This window comes from Pseudoliparis swirei, chromosome 7 (assembly GCF_029220125.1).
Source record: "Pseudoliparis swirei isolate HS2019 ecotype Mariana Trench chromosome 7, NWPU_hadal_v1, whole genome shotgun sequence".
In the NCBI taxonomy this organism is placed as follows: Eukaryota; Metazoa; Chordata; class Actinopteri; order Perciformes; family Liparidae; genus Pseudoliparis; species Pseudoliparis swirei.
Window position 1 is genome coordinate 18,080,757 of NC_079394.1, and position 14,185 is coordinate 18,094,941.

Consider the following 14,185-nt stretch of genomic DNA (forward strand, 5'->3'; position numbering starts at 1 on the left):
CAACTCAAACACTTTCACATTATATTGTTGTCTTTCTGTCGTGTTGATTGTTGTTTGTTTGTCATGTCCAAATGTTGCACCTTCCACCAAAAAAAAATTCTCGTTTGTGTAAACATTCCTGGCAATAAAACTGTTTGATTCTGATTCTGATTCTGATATCCATGATGTCAGTGGTTATAGAAATAGTTGCTTTCGTTTCCTAAAAATGTTTACGGCCAAGTTTCATAATTGTTTAAAATTCTATTGGAAAACAGATCAGTCAGGTAGAACCACATGGAACCATGGTTCTGACTTAATCAGACGATCAATTAAATCACATGTTTCATTCACATTTCATAGATATATATATGTAATATCTTACATTAGCAGTTTGTTCCCACATCAGCCACGTGTACGTATATCCTGTCACTGTCAGTATCCGTCAGTGAGTAATGTCATAAGTGATTCATGAAAGCAACAGCAGCTGAAAGCCTGAACACATACTACCATTGCTTTTTAGGAATAACCATGCAGGTATTTCCAATAACATGACTTCATGAACATTTCTATAATTGAATTTTGGAATGAGTGTTTATTTTTTAACTTTTATAATCTCTGTCAGGAGTGTGTGCGTGTGTGCGCATCCTTGTCCGTCTATGGCTAATCGTGCATACTGCTGCACCAAACGGCATCATATTTTAGCCTTATAATTTGGCAAACTAGTCATTTAAAAAATTTAAGAATTAGGCACATCAGCTCTGTTTAACTTTACCTTGCTCTGTTTTATAACTGTCACAGTTCAGCGCCACTCGCTCCTCATCAGTCTAACTCCCTTCACCTGTTCCCCCAGCTGCCTCTGATCATTAATCAAGCTCCTCTATAGGCTCCTGCCTCCCGGACACACCTTGACAGATTGTTTCTCGGTTTTTCATGCCAGACTCTCCAGACTCTCTGACGAACTGATAGCCTGTTATCGATCCTTCCTGCCCCTGTTCTACCCGCTAGCCTGACTCCCGGTAAAGCCACCAACAGTTCCTGTAAAAAAAAATACTAAAGGGATATCCTTGAGCTTAGGATGTAACAGTGTGTTTGGACTCTAAATATATGCATTTATACATCTCTCTAGGAAAAAGGAATCAAATATTTATATCACTTCGGTATTGTGATTCTTCCGGTGCATTGTCCCCCAGTGCGAGGCAGAGTCGTAACATGCTTAATCCCTGTTTACACTAGAACTCTGCTGACAAAAAATCTAGTTAAAATTGAAAATAAATGAATGGTATTTTGTGTGCTTTATGTATCCTCAGGGGGAGTTTTCTTATCAGCTTCCCTGCTCTGAAGAGAAGTCTGAGTGCAGCTCCAGTTTCACAAAGGATGCTTGAACTGATGTCCTCTGTTGAAGGACGGCCTCCTTATTTCTACGGTGCCTCCCTGCTGAACTCACGCATTAAACTTGAAACAAAAAGCTCTGTGTGTGTGTGTGTGTGTGCATGAAATAATGCACAATAGACCAAGGACTTGTACATTTAATGCCAGTATGGATTGCTCTATACACTCTACTGAACCTCAAGAATAATGGTTATGAAACCAAGACCACGCCTTGTGCACTAAATACTCCTTAAAGCACCGAATAAAATCTAAATGACTCTTTAGTGTATTTTGAGGAGAAGTAGGTCGTCAAATACCCTGTAGTTCTTCATCAAAGTGTGAGGCATCTCCTGAAATATGAAGCATGAATTACATTTCTTTGCTTAGCCTAGCAGGGCATTTCCCAGAGAAGGACTATACATGGTTATTGTGTTGGATTATTTATAAACTCAGCCGTTATCAGGAAATCTAATCTGCAGGGCACCAGCAGGTCTGTGCGTCCTCTGCAGTGAAAGAGATGTTGCTGAAATGCATCTATATAGGTCAGGTGGGCATTCAGTAAGCAATTAAATGTTTTCTAATTGACCAGAGAGCTGCATGTGTCGCCGGATTTACACACAAGCTTGTTTCCAGAACATGTGAAATTAGCAAATTCGTCATAATCAAGAAAACATTAGTCCCCAAGTCCCCCAATTGGGCGACTTTTTTGACTTGTGGTTAAACTGTCTAAAACATTATAATAGACATGAGCAAATATATTGATGTTGGAAATCAAATTAAAGAACACAACTTGGGCTACAAGTAACAGTGAGCCATTTCAAAACAACTCAAACACCAACTCAAACTAGAAAATGCATTTCCTGCTGAAAATGCGTTGGAATGCTAACATCTGAAAGCTTGAAGCTGAAAAATAAAAAATTAATTGCTGAAAATGTTTGAAAATAGCTGAACATGTCTGAAAATAGCTGCAATATTTTTTTTTTTTAAAGCTGAACATAGCTGAAAATAGCTGCCAACAGCTGAAATAGGCTGAAAATAGCTTAAACATCTGAACATATCAAAAAGGGAAACTTCCAGCTGAAAATGTTGAAGCACAAACATATTGGGTGGAAATGTTTGATAAACAACACTTTATCTTCTAAATATTCAAAGATATGCAAGGGACTTTTTTTTGGCTCCGTCCCGATGCGCGCAGACACGCCGGCATCGGAGCTCTGCGGCGCGCGAGACCCCTACTTCTGCTGTAATTTGGCGCTAAAGAGAAAATTACAGGGTGGCGGGTGGAGATTTCAGGGAGGCGGGCACATTTTCTTTAATGTCATGCGATCTACTAATACTACGCCGCGATCGACTGGAAGGTCGCGATCAACGTATTTAGCGCCCCTGCTTTACAGTCATCAAATGCTGCTTAATTTAGTTGTTTAGAAGAAGAACAAACAATTTTCGCCCATAGATTAAAACTGAGATGTGTTCCATGTATGTAACTGTCCCTTTAAAAACATGGCGGACATTCAGGGGAGACGTCCAAGTCAGCTGTCAGGAAGTTTAATTTCAGCTTATCATTCATTTATCTTTGGTTTACTGGTGTAAAGCCAAAGAATGATGTCTTTAGATGTATTGAACACCATAAGTAATACACAAGTGAAATATATGGTTTGGTACATGAGAAAATTCAAATGGCACAGATGGTGCCCAAATGCACATTTTAGAGACCTCGCCTAAATTCTCTTTACTAAAAACTCTAACTATTGTTCTGCTTCACTTTTTTCAGGTCAAAATTTGCAGAAATACTGTTCACACATTGTGCTATTATCTGGGTGGGGTTTAAACCTTTGCTGTGCATCCTTCCAAAAGAAAATCATCCTGAAAGTGCTTTTTTCTCTAGGCGAAACTAAAACTTCTATTTTCTGCTACGTTAAAAGTACAGTGGTTGGTGCTCACTCTAACCTGGGGTATTAACAACAATTAAACCTACGTGTATGTAGTATGTAAACCCCAGAGTATCTCACCTGTCCTCATTGACCCTGTGCGCACAACAAAAAGGAATTAAACAAGACACAACAAAAGTAAGCTGCGACCAAATGAACCAGTAGAGGTTACCACTAAAGCTTCACAGCAACCAAAGACCGCCCCTCCTTCTCTGATCAAACACAGGACTATTTAAAGGAGAATGGTTGATGGGTGATCAGGAACAGGTGTGATGATTTGATGACTGGAACCAGGTGTTCATGTCTGTGAAGTATGAGTGTGACAACAGGAGGGGGAGACAAAACAACAACACAAAACAGAACACAATAGGAAACATGTAGACCAGTGTACGTAACACTAATATTTATACATCTGAACAAAAGCTCACATGTGTTGCCTTTATTATAACACCAACATTATTCAAATAGCCTTTGTGGTTGCAGAGCTACACCCTTTTTAGTTTGTTATGTCGAGCAGAAACCTCCAATATAGGCTCGTTTTTAAAAGGTTAAGACATCAAAATGCAGTACTGAAAGTATTCTTGGGTTTCAAGTGTTGAGAAACACCCGGTCAGCTGATTGTTGAAGGGTTGTGTGTGTCTAAAGGAAACGACGCAGCTCTATGACACAAACCTCTGGACACCATCAGGTCAACAGGTCCGTGCTTCAGGTACGGCATTCATTTAAATTCAAAAAACATTTTCATCTAATACACAACATTGTTGTTAAGTGTGATGAAATGCTGCTCAGTTAAATGTTTTCCTTTTTAACTTCTCACAGTAATCTCCAAGACGTCAAAATGGATTTTTCAGATGACTTCGGTTACAACGTGGACTATAACTATAACTACACGTATGAAAGCAATGACACTCCACACGAGGAGGCCGTTTTTCATCACCAAACGATGTGTTTTAAGGAAGTGTTGTGTGTTCTTTTACTCGTGGTCAGCGTGGTAATTTTTCTGCTGGGCTTCTTTGGAAACGCTCTGGTCATCTGGATTTCTGGCTTCAAGATGAAGAAGACTGTCAACACCACCTGGTACCTGAGCCTAGCGATCTCCGACTTCGTCTTCTGCGCCTTCCTCCCGTTCGACATCATCAACGTGGTCATGGAGGATTGGGTCTTCGGCCGCTTCATGTGCAAATTCGCCTCCTCCGTGATGTTCCTCAACATGTTCAGCAGCATCTTCCTCCTCGTCGTCATCAGCATCGACCGCTTCGTGTCAGTCGTGTTTCCAGTCTGGGCTCAGAACCATCGTACTGTTAAAAAGGCGACTGTTGTGGTTTTCATCTCCTGGCTGCTCGCCATCGTTCTGAGCTTTCCCTCTGTCATCTTTCGGGAGGTTGGCACTCACATGGGGAGAACCATTTGCTACAACAATTACACATTATACCAACACGGTCACACGGTGGTTGCAGTGAGTCGCTTCCTCGCTGGGTTTATCGTCCCTTTCGTTGTCATCATCATCTGCTACTCTATCATCGTTCTCAGACTAAGAACCAACAGGATGACCAAATCCTCGAAACCCTTCAAAGTCATGTCTGCACTCGTTGCTGCTTTCTTCGTCTGCTGGCTGCCCTACCACGTGTTCGTCTTACTCGAGCTCAACCATCAAAACTATGACCACAGCATTTTGGTTGCCGGACTCAAAGTCGTCACTGCTCTGGCGGCGGCGAACAGTTTCCTCAACCCAGTGTTGTACGTCTTCATGGGCAATGACTTCAAGCGGAAGTTCAAGAGCACCGTGCTCTCAAAGATGGAGAACGCAATGGGAGACGAAGGCCGCACCACCAGCCGGTACCTGTCCAGGTCCAGCTCCGTGGATGGCAGAGCTTCCACGCACATCTAGACCACACGGTTTCGCTCAGGAGACTCATGTGACGTCAACTATACTGAAATGCAATTAATGAACACGAAATATATAAAATATGTATCGATTCACAGTGTTAATGAGCATTTTTTTTCTTTTCACTGTTGGCAGCATGGAGCAAGTGGTTGCCAACGCAGGCACATTATGGAGAGGAAGAATCTGTGAGCGTGAGACAATATGTAAACGTGACTGTCCTCACTGGGCTCTGCATTGGGACATCACATGCAACAGAAAGAATGTCTTCACAGCAGTTTTTGTGGATTTTTGCTGGTCATTGAAGCAAACAATATAAATAATATCTTATACATAAAACATAGCAAGCATAATAACTATTACACATGAACAAAAAACTAAACTAAAAGTAGACAGAGTTAACCTATTTGGTTTGGGCGATGTTTGGAACAAGGTCATTAATCACTGATCTGAAAAGTTGTCCATCAGTGTGAATGTTGAGTGGATCTCCTGAGTGTTCTGATTCACTCATCACAGAATATTGAACCCAAAGCTTTGTTGTTATTAGCGTGCACAGGCACTACTACAGTCAATGTAAAAACTGCAGCACTTTGAGGAATTTACTTTGAGGAACTTGTGCTGTAAAATACAAGGGATACTTTCTGATAATAAATTATATTCTATATACATTATATTAAGCATCCTCTGAAATGTTATTGTGCTCAAGGAACATTCAGTGGGCCTTTTTTTTACGAATAATTAGCATTTATTTTTGATCACAAATGGTGGTGGTAAATTACTAATTGCAGAACACATTTGTGAGTCAGAGCTCTTGCATGCTGATGCATTTATTTTATGGCATCTCTTCTGATTAGTTAAACCTAGGGAAATGATCTCATTATCTCATCTCAGGGGCCTCAGTCTTCAGGAAGTATTTAGTTGTAACGTTTTTAAAACCTGAACTAAAATGATCCACACCAGACGACGCAATTAGACACAAACAGAAGATCCTAAAAACAAAAGAGGCGAGAATTGATTTATGGTATTTCTTTTCTTGCTCATAAAACCTCAACTCTCCGGATGGTTGCTTCGTTTATTTACTGACAGCACAGTACGCAATATGTTTGCGTTGCAGCATCAATGTATGTTGTGCCAGACTGACCCAGATACGGTGCACACATGGGATTGCTGTTGAGACACAGTGTGAGCAGTGTGGTTCGGTCCCAGCTCCTATTATTAGGTGATAAAAACTGTGTGTTGAATGGACTTACATTTTTTAGTTATTTCTTGTAAAAGAGATATTAAGTGAATGTGATTTGTGCAATACATAATAATAAAGCTTGAGATATAAAAATCAACTCTGATGTTTTAATTTCTCAATATTAAAGCAAAAAGTATAAATTTATTATTTATCCACAGTTATGATTGTATGAAGATGATAACATTATTTTTGGAAAACTATGGCACAAAGAGTTTTAATTTAAAAGTCAAGTTAAATTAAATTTGATTTATTTGAACTGAAAAAGTGCCAACACACATCAGCATTTCACGGACATCAGCATTTATTGAATTGGTTCCTCACTTTCAGTAACAAATGCAGATATCCCCCTCTCACCACGGCGCGTGGTCTCCTTGCAACACGTTTGAAGACTGAAGGAGAAAGAGGAGTTCATCTTGTGTGAGACAAGTAAAGTAGTTCAACATCTCACGGCTCAAAGCGAATCTTCTCACGTGCATACAACATTTTAGGAATAACCATCACAAGAGTGCCTGGTAATGTTCTTCATGTTGAACCAACAGGAAGCAGCGGGACGCCCCAGACCACGATGACACTTGAGCAGAGGTTACCTTTTTTAAGGCTTTATTAATCAAGTTGTATTTTTTGATTGGACCACTTGAGCATGTTGGTAGGGACACAATTAAGCTAGAGGGAGAACCTAAATAAATATTGGACTTGAGTTTGTGAGCTGGTCAGAAAATAAATGATGTTGCTCTGCATTTGCTATATTTTTATATCTTCGCCTCAGATGTTGTGTTAACAGATTGTTTCCCTGTATTAGTTTAATAACTAATCTGTTAGTTGCTACATATTCAGATTTGCCTTCATGTTTAGCCACATGAAGGCATATCTCTGTGGGTGGCAATGCAATTTAGTCTGCTGGTCGCCGAGTCCAGACTGAAACTTGTCAACAACTATCAGACGGATTGCCGTCATTATCCTTCAGGCTGAATCCTCTGGTGCAGCACCGCACTTTGGCGAACACTCAAATGCCTGCAAAGCAAATGACATCCCCATGAGCCTCCGCTGTGTTATGTTTAGTACTAATTGGAAAATGTTTGCATGTTAGCAGGAAAAACTAAAATGGCGGCCATGGTGTATATACAGGACTGTCTCAGAAAATTAGAATATTGTGATAAAGTTCTTTATTTTCTGTAATGCAATTTAAAAAACAAAAATGTCATGCATTCTGGATTCATTACAAATCAACTGAAATATTGCAAGCCTTTTATTCTTTTAATATTGCTGATTATGGCTTACAGCTTAAGAAAACTCTAAAATCCTATCTCATAAAATTTGAATATTTCCTCAGACCAAGTAAAAAAAAGATTTATAACAGCAAAACAAAATCAAACATTTGAAAATGTGTTTCCAGGTGTTTGAGTTAATTAGACGATTCAAGTGATTTGTTTAATACCCTACTAGTATACTTTTTCATGATATTCTAATATTTAGAAATAGGATATTTGAGTTTTCTTAAGCTGTAAGCCATAATCAGCAATATTAAAAGAATAAAAGGCTTGCAATATTTCAGTTGATTTGTAATGAATCCAGAATGCATGACATTTTTGTTTTTTTAATTGCATTACAGAAAATAAAGAACTTTATCACAATATTCTAATTTTCTGAGACAGTCCTGTATATATAAATATATAAATAAATAAATATGTATATCATATTTTATTCATGTGCAGCTGCTTAACCGTATCTGTATTATACAGAAAGTCAGTTATGTGCACACTGCATGTCGTATTAATTTTACTTTGACTAATATATTTACATATGTTAAGGTATAATAAGTACACCAACTGAATAATGGAGGAGCCTGAAGAGACTGTAGTGAGACCCATATTCTGTATAATACATTTTCTTTGAACTTTAAAAATACACAATCACCTTTTTAGTAGAATTCCTAATTCCAACGTTTCTTCTGAAATTACAGTCGACCATCGCACATCATTGTATGCACTCATTTATTGGGCCTTATGACATTACATTCATTCCATAGAAAATACATTCATTTGTGACACCCATGTTCAGAAAGTGCCAGCTTGTCAATAACGAGAGCCAATAAAGTTTAAAGCATGTGTTAAAAATAGAAACAACTTCTCCCCTTTTGCTTGTAGCAATACAAATATCAGTGTGTCAGCAAACACTATAAAAATATATTTGTGGAAGTCAGTTCATGTTGTCTGGCTCTCAGGCACCAGCATTTTATTCATTTAAATATTTGTTATTTTTTAGCCGATGGCGTAGCTCATCGAGTACCGTTAGAAGCTGCTTTGAGAATTTGAGCGACATTTTTCACACATTTGTGGAGATTCTTTTAAATTATGAAGAGTAACGTTATCACCTCAGTCAACAAAGCAATGGAACAAAAAACGTTTTTATTACAGTAACTGTCATAAAATAAATCTATACTGATCACTACTGCTAAAGGTCATGTCTATAACACAAGTGTAACGCCTAACTTCTCTGTGATCTTTGGGGCAAGTGTTGCACAGCAAAGTGCTTTTTGGATTTCTGCACCAAGCGTCCAGTGTTAAGAAAACATTCACAACCAAATTAGTCGACATGTGTGCTGCACGGCAGAGATAAATGAATGCTGTTGAGATAAATCCTCTTCTCTCCTTGAGTCAGTGCCTTCAAGAGGGATTATTCCTCGTCTTGAATACGCGGAGCTGAGTTCTTTACCTCTTCATCATTGAAAACTTGTCTTCTTACTTACAGTAAGTTGAACTTACAAAAACTTGGAAACACACCGTATCATCATCATCATCAGGTAGTTCAATATTCTGCATATTGCATTTTCCCCTCTGACAAAGGGCGTAATGTTTTAAAGTTTTCATGTATAAAATAGTATTCTGTGATAGCAGCAGAAGATTCATACATTGTAATGTTTTCATTTCTTATATTTCTCTTTTGCACAAAATAAGCCATGTATTTTTTGGGTCACATGTTTCTTCACTGCCAATACATCACCAGCACGAGCCTCTCTGTAGTCACAGCTATTGTACCGTCTTCATGTTAAGGCGTGTGCTCATGCCTACACATGTGCATAGAGCAGGATAAGGAGTGCTTTTCATTTAGCCAAAGAGACAAACAACCTCTGCAGTCAAAACTGCCTCTTTTATTAATGCATGAAGCTGCTGAGGTTCAACAGAAAATGAAAGAACATCAAAATAAGAGGGTTAAAGAGACGGCTTCAACCCATGTTCACAAAAAATATTGAAAAAACTTTTTCAGGTAACGTAATCCCATAAAATATGGTGCAGTCTGTTGACAACAGTCCAAAAGGGAAACAAAATAAAATGAGGGGCTCACGTATATCATCTTGGCATATAATCCTCTGGAACTCCAGAGATGTTCCTTTTCCTCAAGACAGCGTCTACTGTTCTGATCAGTTCGTTGATGTTCGCTCTCATTTCTGGAGTGTACGGGTCATACTCAAGCTTTCGTAGCCCAGATCGCTTAAAGCTTCCATCCTTCTGGCCCTCGACGCAGAGAAGGCGGTCCTCCGAAACCTTCAAACCCAGAAACTGCACCATCCCCTTCAGCTGGGAGAATAGGTCCCTCTTCACGTTCTCAAAGTGGACCACATGGACCACCTTCCCATAATTCAGCCAGTCCAACGTGTGGGACGCCCACCAAGGAGAATAGTTCTTCACAAACTCAGGCCACTCTGCGGGACAAACGAGAAGGACACATTTTATAAAGAAACTATTATGAATCAGTCAAATTGGGGATTGAATGGAGTTAAAGTAAGAGTTGTAACGGCAAAGCACTGACGCCATTTAGATTTAGAAGTGTGGCGCAATATCCGGCAGTGTACATGAAGTCATTTATGAAATAATTGGACATTCTTGGTGGTCAGTCAAACTGCGGAGGCACTGTAGGAAACACCGGCCCATAGAAGCGTCTGCTGGCAGGAGGCTGTGCTGCATTAGCAACACACATCTTCCCTAGAGGTCGTCGTTAAAGTTTAAAGCCTGCTGAGTTGGCACGGCTGTCTCAGAAACCACAGTGGACAGAATATGATATGCTGCATCTGAAAACACAACGCTGAAGAAATGCTGGCTCGCTTCTCCTTTCAGAAGCAGCCGCAGCTTAAAATATGAAGGAACCAAAATAATTGCAGCTCTGGCGTTAACATCCTGTTCGGCTAATGTTCAACTGAATATCAGATTTAGTTAAGATACTGATGTCCTTATTTGATTGGGGTTGACTTTAAAAAGCCCACATAAAGGGGTTTATGTAAGAGCCTTTAACTAAAGCCTCATAACACTGAAACGTAACACAGCACTTTGTAAAAGAACGAGCCCTCCGAAATAAGTATCACCTGCCCCTGAGTTGACTGAATGGGGCATCAGTGTCAGTAACATCATCTGAGCCCCCTCCCCCCTCTCCCCCCCCCCTCCCCCCTGCAGAGGTGAGTGCATCAAATCGGCGCCCTGAGCACAAAGTCACTCTGACTCTCAAACTGGATCCCCTCGCTGCATTCGTAGTGGTAGCTGTCAAAAAGCTTTTCTCTTTACCGACGTCGCTGCATCACAGACTGAAGGGATGAACATTCGCTGGAGACGGCAGGCCGAATGTGCTGATGTTTACACAAAGAGAGACAACTGCTGGGCGGGCAACTCTCCGGCCGCCGGGAAATCGATTCACGCTCGCAGAAAGTCAGAGAGACGGTTACGGGGACCAGACAAAATCAGTTGCCACGGTTACCGAGACACACTAAGGAGGCTGAATGAGCAAAGCGAAGCGGAATATGCGTCACATAATTATATCTCAGCAAAGGTCATAACATCTTATAGACAAAGGGGGACCGAACCTGGAGGTTTGATTTCTTTAATTGACGCCATGAACAGTTACCTTCTCTCATCATCACGTAAACTTGACGGATACACAATGCAGGTGGATAACGGTCTAAAAGGGACACATTAAGTCTGTAACAGTGCACCGCCTGAATAAAATATACTCATATCAACAATAATTTAAATTCATCATCTTATTATTTCTGAAACCAGAATGACTTCCGTGTACTTCTTGAGCATAATCTCAGAGGAAGTCACTTGGATGCAATAAAGATCTCTACATAAAGGATCTATGAACAAAGATCTTCTCTGGAAACTCGTCTGGAGTGAACAGCATGCACATTCCCGGGAGGATGTAAACGTGTTTTATCCACACAGTCTCGTCAAGTTTCCTATGTGCACGTTTTATCTGGTGGCACAACTCATGATCGGACCCAGAGGGCCGTGTTGTGGTCGGCTGGCTAATTGTTTCATTTCTCATTTTGAGATGTTTAAAATGGTTTTAGAGCGTTTTCAACACGTTGTGCTCGGCCACGTCGGTCGACAAGGTCAAAACCCGGTTCCTCCATTTCCTGACCATCCTACGTCACCATAAACCATTTCTCAACTATTTTAATATTGCCACATACAAACAGTGATGACATTGGTGGTACATTTATTTATTATTTATTTTAAGTCGGTAGGCCTGGAAGAAGTTATTGTCTCATATTAAATCTGCAGAGGAACAACAGGGCAAAGGCTGAGACTCATTTGTCCTTCAGCTGGATAGATTTTCAATTCATGCCGACAGATTCTTACATTGTGCAGTCTGCACATCAGTCGTCAATTTGAAAATGAAGTTACGCAGTAAAAGAGGAGAACCTTTATTTGTTTTCTGTGGGTGATTTTTTAGGGAATGTGGACAGATCAATGTCAAGCGAGTGTAGATGGTGTGCATGTTCCACATGTCTCGTAAGTGTGGTACTCATACTGGTCTGGTCTTCGTCTTTACCGTCACCCCCTCACAGTCTTGGTCTTCATACACTCTGGGCTCAGTGTGGGTGCTTAGCTCACCTTTCCCTTTCCAGTGGGCCTGAGAAGCAAATCCAATGTGGCCGCCATATTTTCTGTTAAATTCCGCCATGAGGGCATTGTAGGGGTTTCGGATCATGAGGACGCTGGAGTCAAAGGATTCGATCTCCTTCTTGCCGCTCTCGTGCGTCTTGATGCAGATCGTCCTCCCACTCCGCCAGTGGTCCCGCTCCCCTTTAAATCCTGTGAATCAACAACAAACCCACAGAGGTGTATTTATCAATGAATGTGTTTGTGAATTGTGTCAGATGAATGTCGATGCCTACCTTTATTGTAAAGGGAGCCATCAAAGTAATAGCTGCCAGTGTAGAAACCAGTGGCCAGTTCTATGAGGTGGCGAGCCCAGGTGTTGCCGGCTCCAGGGAAACTGGCGAGGGCCACCAGCTGCTTGGCATGAGTGGGAAGGAAGTGGCGGTCCATGCAGCGGTTGTCTGACAAAACACAAAGACAGAGAGGCTTTATTATTCATTTGTTTGATGTGATAAACATGGCAACATATATGTGGCGGGGCCTTGAAATGTGAAAGACCGTGAATTATGACCGCTCAACTCAATCAAGCTTCAAATAGATACTTAAAGTTAGTCACTTCCTCCTTATTGACTGATTTTGTAATATCAGGCCAAAGACAAAAAAGTTATGTTGAAACATTGGAAGTTTGTGACAAAGACATTTAACATCATTGGAGAAAAGGTTCAGAAAAGTTGAGTAAATACAGCGATGAAGACATGTTCTGGTGTGGTGCGTGGGATAGGATGACTGTTTCCTCTTCAGCCTAAATTGCCTCACAATGCCCACTCACTGACATTACAGAGTGACGTTCACACTGGAGCAAACAAGAGAGTAAAGAAGACACTAGGAGCAGATTCCTGAGAACAAATTGTCCAAAATGCATAAAGTTCACTTCCCGCTGCAGCTTGTTCTTGTTGTTTTTTGCCTCAGTGTTAAACCTAATTTTTTGTTTTTATTTTGTTTCATTCTGTGCTTTTATATTATCACCCAAGCTACAGCTGCCGGGTGCAGTGAGGAAACTTATTCTAAAAAAAAATGCATATGCTAGAGACAAAAATATCTTTAAAAAACTAACCATTTTTACCTTCGCATTCGAGAATGTGGAAGGTTATGTTTTGATCGCTGTGTATTTATTTATTTGTATGCGTGTTATTCGCATAACTCAAAAAGTATTAAACCGAATCGCATGGAATTTGGTGGGATGATTGGTTATTATCCGGGGACCATTTGCTTACATTTTGGGATCGATCGGGTCAAAGGTCAAGGTCATGAAAAGGTACCAAAAAAGTGACTGCCCGAAGGTATGCGTTCTACCGAGTGCCCGTTCTAGTTTTTGTTATGCTATAGCCCACCTCTGGGAGAGGATGTTTTACAGCTGAACAAAAAAAATGTAAATAACAGGAACTGTTCATGTTTGATGGCATTACATTGTAATCATACATTTTATTGGAAATTAAATTATTTCAGTCGATCAAAAACATAGAAGAGGCCCAAATAAACAAAATAGAATAAATGTATGTAATAAAACATTTATCTATGAGATTGTTGAACCGTTGTGATAGAGTCCGGTATTTTCTGGTTTAGAAGTACACCGTGTTGTTGATCTATGTTTTTCCTGCACTCAGGGTGCGGCTGACATGCCTCTCAATGCGCCCTCTATGTGCTGCTGTGAGCCGCCGAGCGTCACCTTGAACCTGTGTCTGGTACACCACAAAGTACTCGTCGCTCCCGCAGCTCACGAACTCTTCCCCGTGGCAGCGGTGGAGACACATGCCCTCGTCCACCGGCTCGTGAAGGGAGAAGAGAGGAGTCGGGAAGCCGCAGAGACACCGATCTCCAGCCAGGATGGCCAGCGTCTTCTCCTAAAATACGGCCG

At 40.6% G+C, this 14,185-nt stretch overlaps 2 protein-coding genes across 2 annotated transcripts in view; one reads left to right on the forward strand and one right to left on the reverse strand.

Moving 5' to 3' along the window:
• Positions 1-3,948: 3,948 nt before the first annotated feature.
• cmklr1 (chemokine-like receptor 1) lies at positions 3,949-6,494 on the forward strand. Its single transcript, XM_056418897.1, has 2 exons — positions 3,949-3,984; positions 4,095-6,494. Exon 2 carries the CDS (start codon positions 4,114-4,116, stop codon positions 5,161-5,163), a length of 1,050 nt encoding a protein of 349 aa, XP_056274872.1. The 5' UTR covers positions 3,949-3,984; positions 4,095-4,113; the 3' UTR covers positions 5,164-6,494.
• Positions 6,495-8,376: 1,882 nt separating this feature from the next.
• The window catches only part of wscd2 (WSC domain containing 2), a 32,360-nt gene continuing 26,551 nt past the window's right edge, over positions 8,377-14,185 (reverse strand). Inside the window, exons 6-9 of the mRNA XM_056419842.1 lie at positions 13,997-14,171; positions 12,567-12,731; positions 12,283-12,483; positions 8,377-10,097 (exon numbers count right to left, since the gene is read on the reverse strand). Of these exons, the coding sequence (XP_056275817.1) occupies positions 9,745-10,097; positions 12,283-12,483; positions 12,567-12,731; positions 13,997-14,171 (894 nt within the window). The 3' untranslated portion in view covers positions 8,377-9,744. The remainder of the gene's footprint in view (positions 10,098-12,282; positions 12,484-12,566; positions 12,732-13,996; positions 14,172-14,185) is intronic.